A 15,900-nucleotide genomic window follows, 5' to 3' on the forward strand; every position below is an offset into this window, starting at 1 on the left:
TTTTGTAGAGGGCCGCTAGGCAATGCTACATGTCAAATATCTAAGCTCTAGGCCTTCTAGTTTATTATTAGAAAATTTTTGAAGATTTTCCTATGTAAAATCAAGTGACCCCTGGGGCGGGGTCAATTTTGACCCCGGGGTCATGATTTGAACAACTTTAGTAGAGGTCCACTAGGCAATGCTTCATGTCAAATATCTAAGCTCTAGGGCTTCTGGTTTTTGAGAAGAAGATTTTTTAAGATTTTCCTATGTAAAATCAAGTGACCCCTGGGGCGGGGTCAATTTTGACCCCGAGGTAATGATTTGAACAAATTTGGTAGAGGTCCACTAGGCAATGCTTCACACCAAATATCTAAGCTCTAGGGCTTCTGGTTTTTGAGAAGAAGATTTTTAAAGTTTTTCCTTTCGGTCGCCATGGCAACCAGAGTTCTGCATGGAATTCAATTCTTTGAACAATTTTTGTAGAGCTTCACCCAAGGAACATTCCTGTGAAGTTTGGATGAAATTGACCTAGCGGTTTATGAGGAGATGTCGTTAAAAGTAAAAGTTTACGGACGACGGACGGTGGGTGATCAGAATAGCTCACCCCGAGCCTTTGGCTCTGGTGAGCTAAAAGCAGCATTCTATCTGTAAATCTTACCACATCTGATACATCCACTGTGTGAACATGTCATTTAGCTCTTCCACCATCTGTTTACATTCCTTCAGATGTGATGACTGTACGTTTTGTAAAAGGTTATGCAGAGATTCTTGATCCAGACGTGGCATGTCCAGCTTAGACAGGGTTGCATCAGAAGTTGGTCCTACATCACTACCATGGATGTCAAAATATTCCTCAACGTTACTCTTCTGTAAATAATGAATAGTATTTTTTTTTAACTTGCGCCACACAACTGAGACAATAAAACTACAGCTATCACTAAAGGTGATTAATATCCTTGCATGCCTTATTAATACATGGGAAGTAATATATGATCATGACCTTTGAGCTTAATGTGTGACCTTGAACTTGGACCTTGTGTCCTGGTTTGTGCACTCTGTGCACAAAGAAGAGATCTGGTTGATGCAATTTTCATGAAAATCATCAAGCTGTTTAGATAACCTCTGACCTTCCTTCAACTTTGACCTAGTGATCTGGGTTGTGTTACTCTGCAAACAAAACAGAAATTTTATCAAAATTAAGAAGATACAGTGCACACACAAATTTGCGATGGACAGGCAGGCAGACTAACTGACATGTGCAACTCCCAATATAACCCATTTAATGGCATTTACTTTGTATCTGGGGGTACTATAAATGCTTGGGTGTGTATTAGCATGCTTACACATCTTTTTTGTAAGTGAATATTTCTATACTTATGGCATCCAGCTTGAAGACTATACATGCCATATTTGCACACCCATTTACCTAGTCAATCTTTAACTAATTCTTCAGGGAAAAAAAGCCAAAATTAACCAAATAGTGACAGTTTAGTTACTTTCCATGGAACTGCAAGCATTTTTATCTCTTATTTACCATTTCAGACAGTCACTAGCAAAGCAAAATTCCATTTGATACATTGATCGTTTCCACCTCAAATTCTTATTGCCCAACATTTGGCATTGTTTACATCTGGAAATAAATGTCTGCACATGTACCAAGTATAAGAATATCAAAATTACAGGAAGGAAATAACAATAAACACATGCTTTGAACAAGCTATCACAAGAGAATGAGAGAACAAGGGTGCCTAAGTCACAAAATACTGTGAAATCATTAATTTTCATGGGGCGACTAATTTTCGTGGATTTTGTGGTTGAGTGAATCCATGAAATTTTATCCCAACAAACAAGTACAATTCCAATTAATTTTATGTTCAAAAGTTGAAATCCACAAATTTATATCCCCACGAAATTGCCGTTTTGACCAAAACCACGAAATTTCATGCCCACGAAATTAACTGATTTCACAGTACACCCATCAAGAGCTGGTGAACAAATGTGCCATCAAAATCCCTCAATGCATGAAGAAATGCTACTGACAAAGTCATTCTTGTATCTGACTTTTGACCTCCAAGTGCAACTTTGACCTTAGACCTAGGGACCTGGTTCTTGAGCATGACAGTCTCATGATGATGAACATTTGTGCCAAGTTACATCAAAATCGCTTTGGACAAAGTTTGTGGACGCATAATACACCCAGTCTTTCAGATGACATGTCCAAGACCGCTGAATTGCCTAATGGCGTACCCAGAGTCAGAATCCGGCAACATACATTAATTCCGTAGTTTTAAAATAGTTTTAAATGGCTGTCAGACTTCCCGTGGTTAGGTTTCGGTAACAATAAGAATATTATGACTTGTACTTATGTTTAAGAACAGTGAAAGTAATACGTTCAGCTCCATGTAATGTGTTAAAATTAGTTTTTCATTTCAAGTAAAACAGTTTTTCTTTCGTGGCCCCTCTTTTTTCCAATTGTCCCCAAGTTTTTGCCTTCATGGGGCCCTATGACCCCACTTTAAAAAATTCTGGAATGAACACTGTACCATGTCAATTTCTTCCGTTTTTCTTCGTGATTTTCTCAAAGGGGTTCCTGAGGTAGAAGATCTGACTGATTTGGAAGGTGTTGAAGTAGGTGTGTTTGAGGTGCTGGCAGCAGTTGCTGAGCTGCGTGACTTGCTGGTTGATGACTGCGAAGGTTTGTCTTCACTCTGGTCACTATCACTGCTAGAAGAATCCACACTATCACTGGATTCCGAGTCACCTGTATAAAATAAAGTAACAGGAATTTAAGGACTTATTTGCAATTCTTGCTGCTTTTTTCAGTACAAACTACATGTGCCCATAGGACACTGGTGCTGTTACTCTTGTCACCGAATATGTATTTTTGACTAAGTCAAGGGCCATAACTCTGGTCTGGCTGTGTGAAATCCCCATTCTTAAAACACCAGTTACACAACTTCAATTACTGATTAACAATCCTGTAAAGTTTAATGACTCTAAGGTCACATACATTTTGAGCCACGCATGACACAAATTTGGATAGAGGGATAGACTGACAGCCGGACTGACAAAGACTAATCTAAGTGCCTCCCTGCCCCACTCTCAAAATGTTTTGGGGGGCCAGGGGCACGAAATTTGTATTTCTGTATGCGTGTGTACAGTTATCAGTTAATCTACAAAATTAAGAAAAGTTCCATTATTTTACATGTTTTTAGTTCAAGTTCAACCTGGTGAGTAAATTCTTCTGTCAATATTATTTAACTTTAATTAGACCAAGTCTATATTTCATTAAATTACACTGACGGAAAAATTGACTCACCAGACTGAACTTAATTGCACATGACACGGCGCCAGATAATGGGGAATATTTATGCTATGTAATATTGTAATCTCTTGTTGGATGACAAGAGTTCTGGACCGGACACAAAACAGACCCTGTTCATGCCATGTTAACATTTGACTGCAAAGTGTGACCTTTAACTTTGAGCTTGGGGTCTGAAAATTGTGCAGGACACATCTTATTATGGGTTACGTTTGTACCATGTAATACTGAAATCCCTCATGGAGGTATGGACAGGAAAGGAAAAAAGCCCTGTTGACTTTTGACGTCCAAGTGTGACCTTGACCTTTAAGCTAGGGGTTCAGGTTTTGCGTACGACACGCTGTCTCATCATGGGAAACATTTGTGCCAAGTAATATTAAAAATCCCTTGATGAATGACAGAGATATGGACCTGACATGAAATTGCAGACGGACAGAATGACAGACGGAAAAGCACAATCCTACAGTCCCCGAAACTGGTTGAGAACAATCGTGAGAAACTGATTTTGTATATAGTATAATCCTGTAAAATCAATATATCTACAACATAAAAACAAACCTGACCTGCCCCATGCCTTTTATGTAACCTGTATGGTGTTGATGCCTGTGGTTTTCTCTGACGCAAATTTCTTTTACCAGTAGGAGTCCTGGCTTCACTCTTTGCTGATGGAAAATTTACCGCTGAAATTGATTCCCTGGTTAAGTCAATAGGCATAACATATCTAAACTTATTAAGGATCACATGGATAATCATATAAACAGTCACTACATAATCCATATAAGACAGGGAGTTTAAATTCACTGGTCCTTTGTTTGCTATTTATCTTTTAGAATGGGCTGGTAGCATTTTTTGTAATTCCATACGGATATACCCCAAGGCACACTCCTTTTCATCCATACTAGCACTGGTAACTCAACATCAATGCAACTGACTGCTTTTGTTGAGATACCTTATCAACGTAAGAACTTAATCATACTAATTTATGAGATACAACCATTACAATACTTCTAACAAATGAAGACCTTAATCTTAACTTCTGTACATATCTTCATCAAAATAAATATAACTTCTCACACTTGCGTGGTGTTCCATCTTTTGCTGTTGGTGTTTTCAAGATTGATTTGGGTGTCCGTGATTCCGATGCTAGTTGAGCCATCTGACCGGACTTCTTCGGTGTTTTGAACCCATACACCTCACCACCACATAACTGACTTTCATCTTCCAAAGCTAAACATAACATATCCATTTTAAAAAGCAGAAATACCTCTTTCAAACATCAACAACACCTTTACATAACTTGCCTGAGGTTATCAACATCAATGGGGATAAGGAATTTAATATCTAAACTTAGCTGAAATATTATAAACTAAACTTATTTTGATAGAACATTTACTTATCCAAACATAAGAAATCAAAATTATTTAAAATCACCAAACATTTCCAAATCAGTGCCTTTTTAACAACATGACCCCTTTAAGCAGTATCTATAACAAGTGGGCCAAGTTGGCCCTAGGTCGCTCATCTGGGTAACACACCATAACAGTGTAAACATGTTTTACCTAGTGATCCCACATGACCCAGATTCGGACCTGACCTAGAGGTCATCAAAAACATTCTGACCAGGTTTCATAAAGACTGAGTCACAAATGTGACCTCTAGAATGTTCATAAGCATTTCCTTTGATTTGACCTGGTGACCTCGTTTCTGAACCTACATGACCCAAATTTAATCTTGACCTAGAGGTCATCAAGACAAACATTCTGACCAGTTCTCATGAGTTTGAAACTTAAATTGTGGTCTCTAGAATGTTCAAAAGATTTTCCTGCGATCTGGCCTACTGACCTAGCTTTTGACCCAACATGACCCAGTTTCAACTTTGACCTAGAGACCATCAAGATGAACATTCTGACCAAGTTTCATAAAGATTGAGTCACAACTGTGGCCTCTAGAGTATTCACAAGCTTTTCCTTTGGTTTACCCAGGTGACCTAGTTTTTGACCCCACATAACCCACATTAGAACTTAAACTAGAGAGCATCAAGACAAACATTCTGACCAAGTTTCATAAAGATTGAGTCACAACTGTGGCCTCTAGAGTGTTCACAAGCTTTTCCTTTGATCTGGCCTGGTGACCTAGTTTTTGACCCCAATTGACCCAGTTTCAAACTTGACCTAGTGATTATCACGGCAAACATTCTGGCCTTGTTTCATAAGACTGAGTTACAAGTATGGCCTCTAGATTTATCACAAGCTTTTCCTTGATTTCACCTGATGACCTAGTTTTTGATCCCACATGACCCAGTTTCAAACTTGATCTAGAGATCATCAAGACAAACATTCTGACCACGAAACTAATGCTGGAATTGTCCTAGAAGTAGGAATATTACCCTACAGTTTAATACATCTATACAGGTTCAATCCAGTATCTGCATTAGTTTTGGAGGTAGTAACTTGCATGTAAAACTTTAACCAGGCTTTTCCAAGTCTGAAAGGGGGCATAATTTGGCTAAAATACATGTCAGAGTTATGGGACTTGATCATGTGAGGTTGATTATTGACCTAGAAAATGTAAGTTTCAAAGCTACATGCCTTTAAATAATAGCTTAGATATTTTTACGCAAACACTGTACCTGTAAATTTTTAAAACTTGTGCTCAAATGTCTTATGATGCGTGAATTTGAATGCTAAGCTACGTATTTTAATTAATCCGGTTAATTCAAACAATCTTGAGAGAGGGTGACAAAGGATCATTTGACTTCATGTGTCTTAAGCGCTGGTGGAACCATCTGAACAACTATGCACAAGGGCCACCTAAGGAACATCTTGGCCAAGTTTCATTTATTTCCAGCACATGGTTTTTGATAAGATGTTTTGTTACCTGTGTGTGTGTGCTGTTTTGTTTTTTTTTGTTGGGTTTAATGTCACACAAACCCCGACATCGGTGCGGGGCAAGTGATTTGAAGTCAGTGACCTTAACCACTCAGCCATGTGGGCCCCCTCAGATGAGATGTTGCTTGACAAAAATGCTGACAGACCAGTAGATGATGAATGGTATCAACAACTCGAAAAATATCAAATGAAGGCACCGAATCTGCATAGTTTTTCACAACAAGAGCTGTCCATAAGACAGCCAGTGCTTTACTATTCGAATTATTGTCACAGAAGCAGGAATATTAATCTAATGTTAAAATATCAATAGAGTTTCAACCAAACCTTTAACCAGGATTTTCTAAGTCCCAAAGGGGGCATAATTTGGCCAAAATACATGTCAGAGTTATGGGACTTGACCCAGTAAGTTTAATAATTGATCTAGAAAAAGAAAAAACAAGTTTCAAAGCTATATGCCTTTAAATGATAGCCATATGTACTTGCATGCAAAACTTTAACCAAGGTGTAACGCAGACGTGAGTAGAATAGTTATAGTCACGCTAAAAATGTACTTTCTAATTTAAGCTTTTTACCAAATAAATATTTCATCAAAATTATTTTATTGATTTTACAATGTCCTTATATGCAAATACAAACCAGTTGATTTTTTAAGTGGCAAATTCTCATCCTCCGCATCACCATACTGTTCCTCCTCCTCTTCTATTGCCTTCACTCTCTCAGGACAACTCTTTCTCCTACTCTTTGATGTTGTTTTTACTGTAAACAAAGTTCAAATTTCTTTGCAGGTTTCTTTTAGATAGCAGTTATAGTTTAACACAGGTTCTATAGTTTGGATATACATTAGAATTGCATGCGCAGTTTTTTACAGGATGGTAATACTATTTCTATAGTTTGGATATATTGCAAACGCAGTTTCACACAGGATGGCAATATCATTTCTTTAGTTTGGATATAGATGTAGGACGAAAGCTTTTATTTGCTATATGATCATCAGCAAAACCGTAGACTGATATGGATTTTGGAATGACATCAAAATGAGTTCCAGCATAGGTGAGACACAGCCAAGGACCAAGTAACTGCCCTGGGGCACACTGCATTCAAGATGGCTGTCTGATGAATATACATTGTTGATATTAATCTTACAAGTACGAGGCCTTAAATAGGAGTCTACCCATTGAAGAGCTGTATCACAGATGCCATATTGTGCTTTTAGGACATCTAGAAGAATGTCGTGGTCGAAAATGTCAAATGCTGCACTTAAGTCAATCACAATAAGGGCCGTGACTTCCTTTTTCTCCATACCACTTAGAAGATCATTGACTAACCAAAGTAGTGCAGATTCACAGGAATGGTATTTCCTGTATGCAGACTGGTTCTTAGGCAAAAGACTGTTTTGATTTACATGTTTTTTCAATCTGTAAAGAACAGCTTTCTCATTAAGTTTTCATAGTCTAAGAAATGATAAATTACTCACAGACTATAATTGGAAAGCTCTAGTTCAAGATCGACTTTTTTTAGCAGAGGTCTTACAACTGCTTGTTTGTATTTCACAGGGAAAACACTTGTTGTAATGACAGATTCACCAATTTAGTGATAGTCTAGAGAGAAGTTCATCTACATGTGATTTCAGAATACATGTTGGCAAAATATCTAACTCTGAAGACGTAGTATTCAATTCAATGATGAGGTTTTTCACTTCATCTTGAGTCAATTCAGTAAATTTGTTTAAATTTTGTATATCCTTTGCTTGAGGTTTAAAGTTTTGGTATGCACTTGGACATCGTTTTTTTGAAATTTTTGCCATGAAAACGTCAGCAAATTTTTCGGCCAATTAATTATTAGACTCTCCTTAAGGCAGTGGGTTTTCAGATTTGGTACCAGTTAGCTCAGATAACAATCCATACAGAGTCTTGGAATCACCTTAAAGTTTAGCATTCTCTATCTTTTTACTGAGTGTGTTTCACTTTTGACATCTGATTTCAAAATTGTATTCATTTCTTACTTGTTTATACGTCTCAAACTGATCTGTTTTATCATAACACCTCCATGTACGCTTGGACTTTCTAACTTGTTGCTTTAGGTGTTGGAATTTTTATTAAACCAAGGTTTGGGTGCTCTCTGAATTATAGTTTTTTCTTTTAGGGGAGCATGCTTATTCAGGACATCCTCTATTTCTGATCCAAACTCTTTCACAAACTTGTCTATATTCTGTGAATCAACGTTTACTGCACTTAGGTCATTGAAAATTCTGATTTGTTCAAATTTTTAAAGTTTCTAAATGTCATGCTCCTACTAGTAGTAGTCTCTTTTTAACATCTAAGAGAACCTCAGTGATCAGATAAAAATGGTCTAGGCTCACATTTCTCTATAAGAACACCTGATTAAGTGACTCAGTTATGACTAGATCCAAGCTATGTCCTCCTGTATGAGTACTGAAATCAACGTGTTGTTCCAGGCCCATTGCTACTAAGGATTCCTTGAAGTTTGTAAAAGAACTGTTGTCATCGTTTATATGCATGTTGAAATCTCCCATTATAAGTAAATTGTCATAGAGCTGGGGATCTATACACACCCACTACGTGTATGGTTAAATTTTTGAAAGAGCTTCCAAATACCATATTCAAATCTTATAACAGTGCCGTAAGTTACCCTCTGCATACTGATCCTGTTTCTACATGTGACTGAAACACCACCGCCTTTTTGATTTTTTCTCTTAGTTACGCTTAATTTATATCCATTCTGGTTCAAGTCGGAAGTTTCAAACTGATGCTGTTTCTCGTCGGAGTACCAAGTTTCAGTCAAAACAGCGAAATGTATTCTCTCATCCCTGAGGTATTGGCCCACACAATCATCTTTGTTCACAACAGATCTACAGCTCAGCGTAATGCAAGATGTTTATGTATATTTTTATACTGTTTGTATTTCTTAGGGTATATCAAATCTTTAAAGTTGACACCGTTTTGCTTAGGAATTATTTTACTTTTACCACCTCGTTTACTTCTATGCGTTTTCTTTTTACAGGATAAATTGTGTAAGTTTATGATCCTATTTGCCGCAGGGTCTACTTTTCCTAATCCGCTTAGTATTGTTCGATACCGTAGATCCAATATCCAATAATTGATCTCTAGTGTAGGGATACTTTACAGGTGAACAATAGGTAATGTCTGATGTAAATTCATGAAGAAAATGATCAAACATTTCACTGGATGCAATCCACTGAATCACTGAAGCTACTGCAACATAGAAGCACACACAGATGCAAAGTACATTCATATCCATTATATCCAATTTTCAGCACAATCTCAACACAAATAACAAGTTATTATGATTAGATTCAAGAGCAAAGAAAACACGTCTACCACATACGGCGACAGTGTATATAATACAAGAGCACTGCCTTGCGGGTGCTGACGCTCATCTGATTTTTTTTTGTATAATAGAAAAATTGTCCTACTCAAGATTTTCTAAGTCCAAAAAGGGTCATAATTCTTGCAAAAAGCAGGACAGAGTTATGTTTCTTGATGTACATAGTCAGTTTATGATGGTGAACAACTGTTGCAAGTTTCAAAGCAATAGCTTTGATAGTTTATGAGAAAAACAGACTTAAATATATTACTCAACCAAGAAAACTGATTATCTAAGTCCAAAAGGGGCAATAATTCTTGAAAAAAGCAGGATGGAGTTATGTTTCTTGATGTACAGGGTCAGCTTATGATGGTGAACAAGTGTTGCAAGTTTCAAAGCAATAGCTTTGATAGTTTAGCTTTGATAGTTTAAAAGAAAAAGTTGACCTAAACATAAAACTTAACCAAGAAATATGATATTTTCAAAGTCCAAAAGGGGCCATAAATTTATTGCAAAAAGCAAAACAGAGTTATGTTTCTTGCTGTACAGGGTCAGCTTATGATGGTGAACAACTGTTGCAAGTTTCAAAGCAATAGCTTTGATAGTTCAGGAGAAAAGCTGACCTAAACATAAAACTTAACCAAGAAAACTGATTTTCTAAGTCCAAAAGGGGCAATAATTCTTGCAAAAAGCAGGATGGAGTTATGTTTCTTGATGTACAGGGTCCGCTTATGATGGTGAACAAGTGTTGCAAGTTTCAAAGCAATAGCTTTGATAGTTTAGAGAAAAGTTGACCTAAACATACAAGAGGGTCAAGATGACCCTGGATCGCTCACCTGAGTAATATGAGCTGCATGTTTCAAATGTCAAACTGATGATTTTTAGAAATTTTTTGGAAGATTTTCCGATGTACAATCAAGTAACCCCTGGGGCGGGGCCAATTTCACCCCAGGGCTCATGATTTGAACAAAGTTTTAGAAGTCTACTAGGCAATGTTACATATCAAATATCTAAGTTCTAGGCCTTCTGGTTTATTTTTAGCAAATTTATGAAGATTTCCCTATGTACAATCAAGTGACCACTGGGGCTGGGTCAATTTCACCCTGGGGAGGGGGGATCAAGATTTGAACAAATTTTGTAGAGGTCCACTAGGCAATGCTACATGTCAAATATCTAAGCTCTAGGCCTTCTGGTTTATTTTTTAAAAAAATTGAAGATTTTTCTATCTACAATTAAGTAACCTTATGGGGCGGGGTCAATTTGAACCTGGGGGTCATGATTTGAATAAATTTTGTAAAAGTCTACTAGGCAATGCTACTTGTCTAATATCTAAGATCTAGGCCTTCTGGTTTATTTTTAGAAAAATTTTGAAGATTTTCCTATGTAAAATCAAGTGACCCCTGGGGCGGGGTCAATCTTGACCCGGGGTCATAATTTAAATAAATTTTGTAGAGGTCCACTACGCAATCCTACATGTCAAATATCTAAGCTCTAGGCCTTCTGGTTTATTTTTAGAAAATTTTTGATGATTTTCCTATGTAAAATCAAATGACACCTGGGGAGGACTCAATTTTGACCCGGGGGTCATGATTTGAACAAATTTTGTAGAGGTCCACTACACAATGCTACATGTCAAATATCTAAGCTCTAGACCTTCTGGTTTATTTTTAGCAAATTTATGAAAGATTTTCCTATGTAAAATCAAGTGACCCCTGGGACGGGGTCAATCTTGACCCCGGGGGCATGATTTGAACAAATTTTGTAGAGGTCCACTACGCAATGCTACAAGTCAAATATCTAAGCTCTAGGGTTTCTGGTTTTTGAGAAGAAGATTTTTTAAGATTTTCCTATGTAAAATCAAGTGACCCCTGGGGCGGGGTCAATTTTGAACCCGGGGTATGATTTGAACAAATTTGGTAGAGATCCACTAGGCAATGCTTCACACCAAATATCTAAGCTCTAGGGCTTCTGGTTAAGAAGATTTTTAAAGTTTTTCCTTTCGGTTGCCATGGCAACCAGAGTTCTGCATGGAATTCAATTCTTTGAATAATTTTGAAAGGGGGCCACCCAAGGATCATTCCTTTGAAGTTTGGTGTAATTCTGCCCAGTGGTTTTCAAGAAGAAGATTTTTTTAGAAATTGTTGACGGACGACTGACGACGCACGACGGACATCAAGCGGTCACAATAGCTCACCTTGTGACAGGTGAGCTAAAAACTTAACCAATAAATCTGATATCTTCTAAGTACAAAAGGGGCCATAATTCTTGCAAAAAGCAGGATGGAGTTATGTTTCTTGCTGTACATGGTCAGCTTATGATGGTGAACAAGTGTTGCAAGTTTTAAAGCAATAGCTTTGATAGTTTATGAGAAAAGCAGACTTAAATATATTACTCAACCAAAAAAACTGATTATCTAAGTCCAAAAGGGGCCATAAATTTTGCAAAAAGCAGGATGGAGTTATGTTTCTTGCTGTACAGGGTCAGCTTATGATGGTGAACAACTGTTGCAAGTTTAAAAGCAATAGCTTTGATAGTTTAATAGAAAAAGTTGACCTAAACATAAAACTTAACCAAAAAATCTGATATTTTCTAAGTCCAAAAGGGGACGATAAATCTTGCAAAAAAGCAAAACAGAGTTATGTTTCTTGCTGTACAGGGTCAGCTTATGATGGTAAACAAGTGTTGCAAGTTTTAAAGCAACACCTTTGATAGTTTAGGAGAAAAGCTGACCTAAACATAAAACTTAACCAAGAAAACTGATTTTCTAAGTCCAAAAGGGGCAATAATTCGTGCAAAAAGCAGGATAGAGTTATGTTTCTTGATGTACAGGGTCCGCTTATGATGGTGAACAAGTGTTGCAAGTTTCAAAGCAATAGCTTCGATAGTTAGGAGAAAAGTTGACCTAAACATAAAACTTAACCAAGAAATCTGATATTTTCTAAGTACAAAAGGGGCCATAAATCTTGCAAAAAGCAGGATGGAGTTATGTTTCTTGCTGTACAGGGTCAGCTTATGATGGTGAACAAGTGTTGCAAGTTTCAAAGCAATAGGTTTGATAGTTTAGGAGAAAAGCTCACCTAAACATAAAACTTAACCAGGCAACACCGACGCCGATCAAGTGATGACAATAACTCATCATTTTTTTTCAAAAAATCAGAAGAGCTAATTATAATATAATATTCAGCGGTTAGATTCACTCATTAATCTGTTATCAACAGTTTGTTTTACAATAAACTATTCGACATGGAACAGTGTATTCATTTGGAGTTCCTCGGTTATTTAGGTTTTGAAAGAGAAGGTAAACAATCGGGTGAAAATTTAAGATGTAAATAACCCTAAATCTCTAGAAAAATGAGGTCCGTACCCCTAGAAATCCCCGAACAGGCTTCTCTAGAGGTACGGATCTGTACCTCTAGAATCAGATTCTAGAGGTACGGATCTGTACCCCTAGACACTTCCTTTTAAGAACTGTTAAAACCAATTATACCTTACCCCCAGCAATTTGCTGGTACTCATTTACAGCTGGGTCGACTGAGGCAATTGTGATAAAGTGCCTTGCCCAAGGACACACCCAGGGCCTCTGCTGTTGATCGCCAATGTCGCCATTTGCAATAATTCTAAGAATTTGGCTCTAAATTTTGCGAATTGGCGAAAATGAGTGGCGCATATTACTTTTGGGGTCGTTCATGTTTTTTTCTGTAATGATATAAGCAATCAAGAATTGGTTCTCGATACATGTGTTTACCTAGGCGCTGGTTGTAAATAAAATCGATAAACAGTTTAGGTGGTGTATTTGTCGATTCGGCTATTGATGTTTTCGGCTATGTTGGGTGACACTTTGAGAAGATAATTGCGTAAGTAAGTGCAAATTGATAATCAATCAGTTATAAAAACATCTGCCAACTTGTATATTTAAAGTATGCCAAGGATTCACCAAAATTAACGACAATTACGGAATACTTAATGTGTTTGCATTTTTACAAAAAGATCAACATGTATGTTTGTGACATGCAGTTGTATGACAAATTTTTAATTAGTACAAAAGATACATATTAAGTTTGTTACTTTTTGCTAATTTAGATAATTTTCTGATTTGTCAGTTCAAGTCAAAAACCTTTTATTTCACTCATTATAAATATGATTAATTTAGTAAGTTAAACATTGTCAAGATTTTAACGATGGGTGTGAAAACAAAACCACAATGTCAATGGACTCAATTGGTATCTTGGCTAGTTTCTTTAAAATGTTCAGAAACTTTGGAAAATAATGTAAATAAAAGACAGTATGGATTATAGAAATCTCATAACAGTTTAAGTTATAATTATTCTACTTTAAATTTACAAACTGAACTTTTTATTTTGTATTTACTTCTGCAATTATTCAATACACATTGTTACTATTCCTTTTAAATGTAATTATTTACAATAATTAATTTCCCTATGCACACTATGACAGCCAACTGAGAGAAATATGTGGCTAAGAACTTTGGCTCAAAAGTGGCTCCAACTTTTTTAATTTGGCAAAAAGGGTGGCGACAAGTATGAAAAACCCAGAGGAGGCCCTGACACCACAATGGGAGTAGCCAGGATTCAAACCAGGAACCTTCCGCTTAGTTCAATAACATTAAACTAGCACAGGGCGCCTTTTAATATTTGGACGTTCAACATGTCCCCGTGTCAAGTTTAATCGAATGACAGCCGTTTGCGTAGCAAAAATTTCAACCTTATTTTATTGAAGTGTAATGTAGGAAAACTCTCAAGCACGTGATTAAAACTGCACCACCAATCACTTCCCCGACGCATTACACAGATTCTTCTAGCGTATTTGAATGAAATATCATGAACAATACAACACTGAATAAATATTTAGAATCCATTATACATGCTAAGACGAAAACAAATACATTTAGCCTACGGCACTAGTAAAAAATCTGAGGCCATTATTGAACGCATGGGTACCACCAAATGCATGTAGACTAGCCTTTTAAACCCCTTTGATAAGAAATTATAACTTTATGAAATAACTTAATTAAATTACAACCAATAAATGCTGGTTACACCCACCAATTATAATCATATGCACACAACATAGAAGACAATACGTTAATGAAGGGCCGCCTTTTTTTTTTTATAAGATCAGACTGTGAGAATATTATTTGTTTAAAATCATTCTTTATAATAAAGAAGATTTGACAGTTTCGTGTTCTGTTGCAAATGTGAATGGATGTAAATTTCAATTTCAAAGTGTGGACAGATCTTCGGTACTATCTGTAAGACAGTTTGTTCAATGGATGTGTAAAATAGCTTTCTTTGTCCGTTGTTGGTATTTAGCTATTGCTTTTTAACCTTCTGCAAGATATTTTGCAGAATGCTCTACCGGGAAATTTATAAATTCGATAAAACGTCAGACTATAGTAGAGCAGGTGCATGTATTATCGACAGTCTACAGTTATCGACAGTTCTGTTGATCTCAATTGATTTTTAAGTGGAAACCCCATAATATCAAAATGTACCAGAAAAATATTTTATGTGTTCGTTTCATCGTTTCTGAAAGCTGTGCGCCATATTTTTGACTGACCAGAGACAATTTCATCAGGCACTGTTTGTTGTCGTTTCTAAAAATAGAAGCGCTTACGTCACACGGTAAGAGTACCGGTGTCCTAAATCTTGCTTCTGGAAATTTTTGCTGTAGTTTTGGCGGGTTATTTATGTTAATTTGACCTAATGGCATATATTTGTAGGTTGCACACCACTAAATATTACATGCATCTATTGTGGGTGTCAAATGGGGGTGGGGGGGGGGGGGGGGTCGATAACTATCTCCGAATTTCAGTGATGTCTACAGTTATTGACAAGGTCCCTAATAATATTTAACAATGTTACAAAATGAATATTAAACTCATCAAACCTCTTTTCTTATTTAAATTGAGTAGAGCAAAACGGTTTATATATAGCATTTAGATGATAACAAACCATTTTTTCCCTGAATTTAAATGTTATCTCAAGATTTAAATATTCTCCCTCAAAATGAGCACTGCCATCAACATGTTGAGGGATGGCTTCACTGTCTTTGTTTGGCCAAATTGTATGCTGTGCCCTACACAACTTTACAAGTAAAATGGCAGGACGGGTACCAGAAGAGCCGAAACGACCTGGACTACCATCATTCTTGACACCCGCGGAGGAAAATCTGCTGTTCCATTACGCAGACTTAATGGTGAAAATTGGTACATAGACAAATTCATCTATATGAATAAAAGCTATGTTTCCTTTTACGAGTTTTCAAGGTAATGAATAAGTCATAATTGGTAATTTTCCAATCCAAGACGCGCAACCTAATTCACTTTTGGAAAAACACCATATA

General features: G+C 36.7%; 1 protein-coding gene across 1 annotated transcript in view; it reads right to left on the bottom strand.

Moving 5' to 3' along the window:
• Positions 1-15,900, bottom strand: part of LOC123559563 (origin recognition complex subunit 2-like) — a 62,737-nt gene that overhangs the window by 37,426 nt on the left and 9,411 nt on the right. Inside the window, exons 2-6 of the mRNA XM_045351495.2 lie at positions 6,829-6,948; positions 4,379-4,531; positions 3,868-3,984; positions 2,526-2,743; positions 641-849 (exon numbers count right to left, since the gene is read on the bottom strand). Coding sequence (XP_045207430.2) covers positions 641-849; positions 2,526-2,743; positions 3,868-3,984; positions 4,379-4,531; positions 6,829-6,948 — 817 coding nt within the window. The remainder of the gene's footprint in view (positions 1-640; positions 850-2,525; positions 2,744-3,867; positions 3,985-4,378; positions 4,532-6,828; positions 6,949-15,900) is intronic.

Source organism: Mercenaria mercenaria, chromosome 10, assembly GCF_021730395.1.
Source record: "Mercenaria mercenaria strain notata chromosome 10, MADL_Memer_1, whole genome shotgun sequence".
Lineage (NCBI taxonomy): Eukaryota > Metazoa > Mollusca > Bivalvia > Venerida > Veneridae > Mercenaria > Mercenaria mercenaria.